General features: G+C 38.0%; 1 protein-coding gene across 5 annotated transcripts in view; it reads left to right on the top strand.

The window, feature by feature from the left end:
* Positions 1–10,689, top strand: part of ush (Zinc finger protein ush) — a 176,707-nt gene extending 166,018 nt beyond the window's left edge. For 3 of the 5 annotated variants that reach the window (XM_089708931.1, XM_089708914.1, XM_089708938.1), the window contains exons 2-3: positions 5,793–7,684; positions 7,924–10,689. In XM_089708931.1, coding sequence (XP_089565057.1) covers positions 5,793–7,684; positions 7,924–8,307 — 2,276 coding nt within the window. In that variant the 3' untranslated portion in view covers positions 8,308–10,689. The remainder of the gene's footprint in view (positions 1–5,792; positions 7,685–7,923) is intronic. The other 2 variants (XR_016317368.1, XR_016317369.1) reach the window with 2 other exon arrangements.
* The last annotated feature ends 268 nt before the right edge of the window (positions 10,690–10,957 follow it).

Below are 10,957 nucleotides of genomic sequence, written 5' to 3' on the forward strand. Positions count from 1 at the left end.
CTGTGACAGACGGACAGACGGACAGACGGACAGACGGACATGACGAAACTATAAGGGTTCCGTTTTTGCCATTTTGGCTACGGAACCCTAAAAACATATAGTGATATATACCTTGTAAGATAAATATTATACAGTACATTAAATTAATTTTACGTGACAAACTATTTAAAATTCCAACTCCACAGAAATATTTCCACAAATGCATAATCCACCTCAATTATTTTTTATTTTTAATCATTAAGCGTTATCGTTTTATTAATTACATGGTAACCCACATAGCCTAGTAAACCCTTTAACAAACGAGTGTATTATCAGCTTCTAGAATCTCTACGACCTCTATGATTGATGTAGAATGCAAGTTAATATTCATAAGGTGTTGCCACATGTAATTTGTAATGATGTGTGAATTTTTCGATGTGGCAACTCGCAATGCTTTGACAGTTGGGTAAGTAGATTGTTTATCTGTGGCAAACAAATTGAAAGCTTCAAAAGCTGGTTGGTAAACATAAACATGTGTTCGGATGTGATTTAAAAATAAAAATCTGTTGTTAAAAAATATAATTCACAATTTTTATTGGACTTTATTTTCGTCACATACATCAAAATGAAAAAAATCATACCACATTCTTAGTCATAAAGTAATTAAGAACTTGACTTATTTACTTCTGTATAATTGAGCTTTCGCATATCCATAATTTAACCGTTTCGTACATCGATGTACAATTTCTTTAACTCCGTTGTAATTAAAAGAAAAAATTGTTCTACACATGTGCGATCGTATCGAGATTGGGATTTAAATAAAATCATAGTTTTACTTTACGTGACCTACATGATAATATAATATTTTTTCTAGAAATAACAAAAGCTTTATCTACTTATTTATAAATTGATATTATTTTGTGATAAAACAAATGAACTAACGCACTTTAATAATTTTTTATTTTAGTATTAAAATGTGGTACTTTTTCTTTTTATTTAAAAGGCTTTTGTGAAATTTCGAGGCGTTTATTAATAATTTTTTCAAAACTTATATAAGAACATTATATTGAAAAAAAGCAATAAAATCTCCTCTCGTTTACAAAAGCTCATCATACAACGGAGCTTTTTTCAAGTAACTTTTTTAAAAACATCCTTAACTATAATCACCGAACTCCACTACTAAAATAATTATCACTTGCAAATCATTTGAACATTAAAACAAGCATTGTACAAAGATACTATCACGGCTGTTTCACGTAATCATAAAATCAGTGGCAGGCGGAATAAATAATGACGTATGCATTTCCCAGTCGCCTATCGGAGATCTTTTGCGGAACACTATCGGTATCGTGCTTCCAGAAAATTCGAAGCGAATCACGCGTGGAATACAATAATGTGTGACGTCACGTTTTGAGCGGGAACTTTTTCGTATGGGTCATAGTTCGGACCATAGTTTGGACTGTTTTATATTACGTGTGGTTCGGTATTCGGACTATCTTTCTCGTTTCTATGAACCCTGGAAGATTGTGGTTGGAATATTCTTTTGACGAAATGAGCTGTGATTTGAGACTGCATGGTGTTGTTCTTATTGAATAAAAGAACTTACCTACTTTTAATTTTTTTCAGAAGTGCTATCTTGTCACTTGTCTGTAAAGCATTCTCATTAATTGTCATAAATATGCAAATATTTTTCACCCGTTTTATTTAATAATAGGTAACTTTTCATGCTGTTCCTAGATAGTAATCCACCACGTCCCAATGATATGCCTGCTATTTCACTTTTGACTCAACATATCGTACAATCGATATTTTAATATTCGATCTAAACGATCATATAATTAAATCGAGATCGATACGATTGGGCGCGGGGTACCGTCACGTTTCGCGTCACGACGCCCACTTTTGACGCCTCCAGCGCGAACGCAACTTTATCGTTATTCTTTTATCGATATCGACTATTGATGGTGCAATCGTTTAAGTAGAATGTGCATGCTTCTTAATCGATAGTCCTGTACTAAAGTGTGTGTGTAATTACTGCCATATGAAACTCTCCTAAAAGACTTATGGAATCAAACTCGACGTCTTCATTCGTCGTTAGTAACTTCAAAGAAAGATTCTTCTGATTTATAATAGTCATGCCATGGATATCCTTGTAATATACTCACTAGGTTTATTCCCATATGCCAACCCAATAACTGCCATAAACATTTTTTTAAACTGCCATTTCATTTAAACCCAGAGCAGGTCGGAATCGACGTCGCAATTATAATATTATTAATTCACGATTGACGTGGTGTTATGAGGTCGCATGTGAGGGGCTGGAATCGCGTTTTGCATAGATTTAAAAAAGCGATTGTTATGTAAATATCGAGAGTGCAATGCCGTGTTTTGTTTCTGAGTTGTGGGGAAAGACGCTAATCAAAATTAGTAGCGAACTTATGTAGACTCGAAATGTTTTGGTGATGCCTTGACTCTTGTGTAGTTTGAATTTGAACCCATGTAGAGATGATAGGCTCACATTACAGTTTAAGGTAGGTAAGTAAGAAGTAATATCTTGGATGGATGACAAAAATATTTTAAACATACAAGCTACAAGTAATTTTTTCCTCCTGAAAATAAAAAAATAGTTAGAGCCTATAATATGGCTTTGGTTATATAAAAATCTATAGATTCATAAACGCAATATCGTTATAATTTCTTTTTAATTTCTATTAAACTTAAGACACACAATATTTGACTTCAAAAAGCACCCATAAAGACAAAGCTTCCGGTGCTATTACAATCGATGTAACTAGATTTAAATACACTTCCTTTAACATCTTCACACACACGCACATAAAACAAATCACACATACTTGTACACATAATTTGATGTACTTGTGTGCACTATCACGACATCAAGATTTATACAGGATGCAAGGAAGCCTTATCTAGCTGCGAGCGACGTTTTTGCACTCAGCGCGATTTCTTGCTGTGACACTTTTTTTGCTTGTAAAATATAGGTTATGTGAATTACTGAGTTGTGAATTATGTGGATTAATAAATGCTGGTTTCATTTTAATGGGTTTAGGAATTAGGGAAAGGTAAAGTTTAATGTAGATAAACATATCTACATTAAACTTTACCTTTTCCTAATTCCTAAACCCATTAAAATGAAAAATATTTTAAACTAACAAGTTTAAAATATTTTTGACAATTTATTAAAGTAAATACGTTAGCTTTATCGTTTCTTTTAATTGTTTCAAAGTAAAAAAAATATTATATGTGTAACGCTTGCTGTAAAGTGCTCTAGACGTCGGAATAAATGCAATGTAAATATTTCAGTTAGAAAAAATAGGTTAGGTAGGTAATAATAATAGTAATAAATAAAATTCAAATATAAATGGAAATTTTATTTTAGTAATAATCGGAAAGGCTTATCATCACATTATATTAACCTACTGTTATCGTTACAACATTTCAAGAAAATAAAAAGTAAAAATAACCATATAGGAAACAATCTTCACTTCCTTCTAGGAAGTAAAACACAAACCAATAAAACGCCAATTAACCGTGTAAATAATGAACACAGTTACTAAAAAAAGCGTGTAATGAAATCCCATCACCTTTTCCCCAAGACTCAAGTACACGAATGCTTACACCTCGAATCGCAAGCAATCGTCAGGAGCAAGCTGTGTATCGGAACCGATATGTAAATGTCGCTTCGTGACGCACGATGTCCTGTCGTTCAAGATCACCGCGCACAGCTATACAACATGTAACAGATAAAAAATTGTAAACTGGCTGGCGAGAAATTAAAAAAAGCGAAAGTTTTTAATAATTGTCAAAAGATAAGCGCGGGATACACCGATATCTCGGTTGCTGGCTGGTAATAATTACACAGTATCTTTAATGATACGAAAAATATTGTTATTTATTTTATGTACTTCACTGCTGATCTCATTATGAGGAAATTATTAAACTCAAATAATAATAGATATTTGAACGTTTACAAATTGTTGTTTCATCCTTATAAATTCGAATTATTGTTCGAGATAATACCACAGCTATCCGCAGTCTGTTGACATTTAAAGCAACTGTCATCATTGGCGGGAAAACAACATTGAAAAGATAGAAGATGTAAAGTTCAACGATCTAGTCACAACGATTATTCATGTCAAATTGAACGAAACAAAACATTACCCTGTTCGGGTGTTTAATCATATGGTATGAGCACATAAAATCACAGGTAGTGGTATCAGATATCGAATAAACTAGGTGATCGGTCACCCCCGTCACAGATCTATATCGAGTCGATTGTGACCGTCTCGATGCACGACTATTTTAATTGGAGCCTGATCTTCCATCTGATAAATGTAAGGACAAGATGGCGGCTTTGTTTTTTTCTTCTGTTGTGTAGGCACGTGTTCAGTTGTTGGCCTGGTTATAGAATTTTGAATGGCACTTTAATAGCGCTTGTGGCGTGTTTGGACATTCGATGTTTGAATGGTAAATGCTCTCAACAATTCAATTTTTGTATTTTTTCTTGCACCTTTCTGTTACCAGTGTTTATGGTCATGTTTTGGACAGTTTAACAAACAAGTAGGTTTATTGTTGTATTCTGTGCTTTGGTTAAATAATACAAACCGAGAATATTATCAAATAAGCTTTTATACTAAGGTATCGCATCTAGTCTTTGCGCTCTAGTCAACGCAGCACCATGCGGGCACATGACGTTACTAACAAAATAATTATTTGCATGTCTGCCCTCATATAAAGGGCTTTTAGCCTCTATATTTGACATGTTTATAAGACAAAAGGGCACTGATGAATATCATTTAACGAATCGACATTCTGTCCGCGAGCGTTGCTTAAACGACACCGAGTCACGCCATCTATCTGATTGAACATTCAACCTCTCCGAACAATCGCAACTTATAACTTATTTAGCGAAAAACGGGAGCTCGAACGCAACTAACGAACGACGATAAACTCGCGTTCGCTATGACGCCGACATTAAACCGTCAGATAAAGCGAGCATTAGCCAGACCAATCAGGTGTCACCGCCGCATCGTAACGGCCAATCGAAACGAACTGCTCCTAGGATAGCGTGACCCGAATGCAATCCGATTCAAGTGGTATTCGTTACCGCGAGATGGCGGTCTGCGCGCGCGCCAATCGTCGCGTCCATCTCGCTGTCGTGCCCATATAATGATCTTCACAGGGGCAGGAGAATGAAGTTGAGCCTCTCATTAATTGGCGTTTTGAGTTGAGATCGTTGTGCGAAAGATAGGTTAATTCCTCGCTCAGTCGAGATCGTTGTCGCTCAAAAAGGAAGGTGAGCGAACGTTTTCTGGAAATCAGATCCAATTACAACAGGGTCCGTTAACTTTTTGTTCTGTTTTGCTACTGGTCGAGGGTAGACTCACGCGCGATGTTGATGGACGAGCTACGACGCGACCGGTTCATTGTTTGTTGACAGATCGACCTCTCGATTTCACCCGTTCACGGGCATTCTAGTAGAACATTACTTGCATTTCTTGAAAACTCCGCACCCCACCCACGCGGTGAAATTTACATACCGCGAGCACGTCTCAATTAGGAGCGCTAATGTATGCCTCGACCGAAGCCTGATCTGACTGACGTCGACTGATAGCGAGCGAAACGTGACGAGTGACGACTATCGCGAGAAAACCACTGCCAACTTAGCATCGCTCCGCTATTAACAACACTAATAGGGGCGATATTGTAGATTTATTTTTATTTGTGTGTACCACTCTGAATTCCATTGACGTATCTACATGTGTGATTAATAGTACGTTTATTCTTTCCAGGTGAGGACGAGGAATGGGGAAACGAGAACGAGGCGATGCCGGGAGAACCTCGCACGCCAAGTTCGGAAGGCGAGCGAGTCGCTTCCAGTGGAAGAGCGTCTCCAGCTTCAGAGGGATCTGCTTCCTCCCCGCCGCGACTGCGCCTTAATACAAGCCTAGCCACCGATCCAGCGCTCGCGCCCCAAGCTACGACACTTAAACATGAACCACCGTCTCCTTCCCCACCGCCACCATCGACGCAGCAAGCAAGGGACTACATAGCTTTGACGGCGGCAACATTTCCAGCTCTTTTCCCGGCAACGGCTGCCACACCCCCGGGATACACTTGCAAACCTTGTGGTATAAGATATTCATCATTGAGCACACTTCAAGCTCATCAGGAACATTACTGTTCTAAAAGACGATCGAAAACAGATAACAATGATTCTTCTAATGAACAAGCCACTGAAGAATCTAATGATGCAAAGACGACTCGGCCGGTAGGCAAACAATATGCGTGTACATATTGTTCATACAGTGCTGACAAAAAAGTTAGTTTAAACCGACATATGAGGATGCACTCATCGTCACCTGTTAGTAGTGGCACGCTGGTACCAACGCCTACCTCAAATGGCGAGGTGACAGAAGGCTCGCCAGCACAAGATAGATATTGCGCAGACTGTGACATACATTTTAGTTCTGTCAAAACATTCAGAGCACATAAAGCACATTACTGTAATACACGACAAGTTGTGAAACAAGCATTAGCGGCGGCCAGGGCAGGCTCTGTTACGTCCGGGTCTGCACCTCCTTCACCTGGAACAACTCCTCCAGCTCAAAACCAATATGCCCTTGCCCTACCCACTAATCCAATTCTTATTGTTCCATATTCATTATTACGAAGCGCTAGCACCTTACCTGGGACTACATTACCGGATCCAGATACACCTTGTTTTTTGTTACCAAATGGTACATTTCAACCAATCAATAGAGCATTACCAAATCTCAATGCAGACGGGAAAGAAGCCGAAGTTCTTAAATCTGCAAACAGGCCTCGAGAGCCATCCAGGGATGCTGGTACTCCTTTAGATCTGAGTGTTCGACGCACACCCGAATCAGTAACTACTGATGAACATGAGAAAGAAAATAGATTACGTTCAGCTACACCGGAGCAAATTGTATGCGCTCCATCATTACCGGGTTCGCCTGCTACACCTTCTCCTTCAAGACGATCGTCATCACCTAGCGGAGAAAGCTCACCAAAGCGAAGACGGAGAAATTCAAGAGATCCTACACCAAAACCTCCAAGTGTTCCTTCACCGCCCGAAGACAAGTTCCCTGCTGTGGTACCTCCGCCATTAATACCGCCAGCTTTGGCTTTGAGACTCGCCACAGAACTGCCTGTAACGGCTGCTTCGCCTCAAGTACTAGTCAAACAAGGAGTGTCAAAATGCAAAGAGTGCAATATCGTATTTTGCCAATATGAGAACTATCGTATACACAAAAGGCATTATTGTTCAGCAGGTGGTGGAGAAGATAGAGTGAGTCCTGCTCCACCGGAACCTGGTCCGCCACCGCAATATCGACAGCTTATCTGCCTCGCTTGTGGTATCCACTTCAGCTCATTAGATAACCTGACAACACATCAGTCCTACTATTGCACTAAGAGAGAAACTAGGTCTCCTCGAAGTTTGCCCGAAGTGCCAAGACCAACGTCTGGAACTGAAGGAGGCTGGAAATGCCCGTGCTGTGAGGTTGTGTCACCCACTGCGGCTGCTGCTCAGAGGCATATGGAAGCCCATGCTGGAGTTAAGGCCTTTCGCTGCACAATATGCCGGTATAGAGGAAATACGCTTCGAGGAATGCGAACTCATATACGAATGCACTTCCGGGAGAAACCCGCTGATTTACAGGTTGGTATTCATAATTGTATGTTATTCATATATTTCAATAATTATTATTCATATTTAATTAACGTCTACTAAATGCCCATCTAATTAAAAAGAAATATCAGCCAATAGATATTTCCAAAAATTCTTATTCACAAAGAATTTTCATATTTTTTAAAGCTTAGAACCTATTTGCTACCACATCCAAATATGTAATGTCTATACTGTTCGAACATAAACTTAATTACAAACGAATATTCCAGGAGGAGAGCTTCATCTCATGCGTGCTCGAAGACGACAACAGGGAGACGACCTCACCGAGCCCAGCGGTGGGCGAGCGAGTACACCGCTGCGGCAGCTGCGCCTATACCTCCACGTACCGCGGCAACGTGGTCCGACACGCGCGCCTAGTACACGCCACAGAAGATCCCGAGCCCGAAGAAACCTCCCCCATCCCCTCCGCTGACATCAAAAAGGAACCAGAACTCGATGAAGACACACCGAACTACTGCAAATCTTGCAACATTCCCTTCAAATACGTTAATACGTACAAGGCTCACAAACAGTTCTACTGCACCGCGGCTAACCAAGACGCAGCAGCCAACAACAACGTTCCCGCGCGTGTCAAAGACGCCCCCGTCGTTTGAATTGCCATATTTAAAAATAATATCATAGATAACAAATTATAATACTTCCATTCACGTTTACTGTTATTAAAATATTATAATGTATATTATTATTTGTAATAGATATAACGTTTTAAATCTCCAATTTGACATTTATCAGTCTCTTGGTTTAAATCGCTCTTAACATATTGGCGTGAGGAATAAAACTGCTTCGATTATTTAACAATTATCATATCATAAATATGAAAATATTCTCTATTTACGGAATTAATGAATATTATGTGCAATAATATAAATAGGTATATCGATTTTGTGCATATCAAAATTGATAATTATTTCTTTGTGTAGACTGATGGGTGAAATAAAATCTCGGCTAGTGTACATAAAATTTTGTTCAGTAGTAATTGTTATAATATAAGTAGTTATTGTTAGGGAAATAACCTCTTCATCTTATTAGTATACGTTAATACCAAAATTGTAAATAATTGTAAAGATATTATCGCATTATAACTAAATTTTATTACCATTTTTTCTAAGATTGTTCTTTCTTTGTTGTTAATTTGTTTGATATTTACTCATAAGACTTAGGTATTTAGCTCTATTACTTTGCCAAGCAATCAAATGCTCATTCCATGTTTCACCAGTGTTCTTGCTATATCTTTCTGTAATGATGTTGCTGTATAATAAAATTGTGTGCGTGTACTAGTGTAAACACGTAAGAAGTGAAACTTCTTTATGACCTTATTTTTCAAAAAATAATTTACTATATCCAATTTTACAGAAATACATCGAATCAAGATGGCGCGTGACGGAAAAATGTCACGCGTAACGATAAAATTACACTAAATTTTTTTCCAACCCCGATAAAGAAGTTTCACTTCAAAAAATACGTAACTTAAGGTCATAAAGAAGTTTCACTTCTTACGTGTGTACACTAGTACACGCACACATTTTTTTTAAATAACATACTGTTCTAAGAATTATGGCATATTATACGCACATAACTAATTGCATAACAGCAAAGTAATAAAACCTTATTGATACCGTAAACGCAATATCATACATTTCCCTACCGAATCTGAATAAAGCTAAAAGCTCACTATTAATTAGTTATTGTGATACGTATCAGTAGATGGCTAAACGTTAAAATATTACGAATTTACAACCGACCGATATTCAAGTATTTGAGGGCAAAATCAATCATGTTACAAATTAATCTGTTAAGAGAGAGTACCATGTTTTGTCTATGCCAAAGCATTCGCTAGGTTAATCGTAATGCATTTATAGATATCTCACTAATTATAATTGTAGATTAAGTGAATACAAGACTTGTTCCATAAATTTTGTGTAATCATTTTGTGCTTGTCTTAAAGTGGGAATAAGTCTCAAACATGGCAACATCAGGTTAACTGTCAAATGTTGAATTTGACAGAATAGTGTTTTACAATACGAGTAAATGAAAATCTACACTACGTACTTCTAAATGCATCATGACACTTAAACCTCTTGTTAGGCGCGGGTCAAATACAAGGGGCGCGGGCGCGGGCGTGCCATAAGCGCACCTCTTCAATCTGTTTTGCACCACGTACTTCTTCTACATTTTGTATGAAAGATCTTTGGAAAGGCGTCGAGACGGCACGCCACGGTTGCGCCACGGTTGCGCCGGCAGTACGCCCGAGGCGCGCCGGCAGCACGCCCGAGGCGCGCCGGCAGCACGCCCGAGGCGCGCCGCGCCGCTTGTATACATTCACATAAAAATGCGTCAATTACGTGACGATGCTGATTTTAATATAAAATTTTGCACCCGATGCGCGCCGGCAGCGCGCCCGAGGCGCGCCGGCAGCGCGCCCGAGGCGCGCCGTCAGTGCGCCCGCGGTGCGCCCGATGCGCGCCGCGCCGCTTGTATATGTCCCGCGCCTTATGAACTTATGAACAGCATCTGATGTGACGTGCCATAATCTGTATGTAACCTAAATAATATCTCGAATATAATTGAAATAAATTCCTACAATTTTAAATGTTCAAACATCAAACGTACTTCATTGTTCATTAAGTTTAAACGATATTCCTAGAAATTGCAATATGGAATTTTAACGTGGAAAAAAACATTGAACCACCTTATAATTTGTGTCAATGCCCTAAATACAGATTTTATCAATAAGTACAATTAATTTGATATTACGTATATATTGTGATAAGCAGAACTATTATTTTCTGTTCAGAATAAATTATAAAGTAGCTTTACGTAACTTTCAATACATTTTTCTAGGAATACCGTTTAGACTTAAAAATATCATGGAATGTAACGCCATTGTTAATAATTATAACGTAAAAGTGATGTAAAGTTGCATTGATAGTGTAAAAATGCGCCAGACAATAAATTATTATTTATCTGATATTAAACTGTAGTTTTATTTAGTTGTAAACCCTTTAGAATAATTTATTAAGGTTGTGTCAGTTGTGAAGAAGAGAATCTAGGCGCAATATCGTAAAGGGCGCCAAAATGAATAACATAATTATTGATATAGATATTCATCTTGTTTGTAAAGAAAAGAAATGATTTTGAAATCACTAAATGGTAAATATTACCACAGATAATAATTCAACACTATACCTACTAGGTGCCTACTTGATATCAGTATTTGTTAAATGAAAATGACATGAATGCTCG

Source organism: Colias philodice, chromosome 2 (assembly GCF_061535455.1).
Source record: "Colias philodice isolate Cphi_HAF_F1 chromosome 2, ilColPhil1 Martin Lab GWU primary, whole genome shotgun sequence".
NCBI classification, from domain to species: Eukaryota; Metazoa; Arthropoda; class Insecta; order Lepidoptera; family Pieridae; genus Colias; species Colias philodice.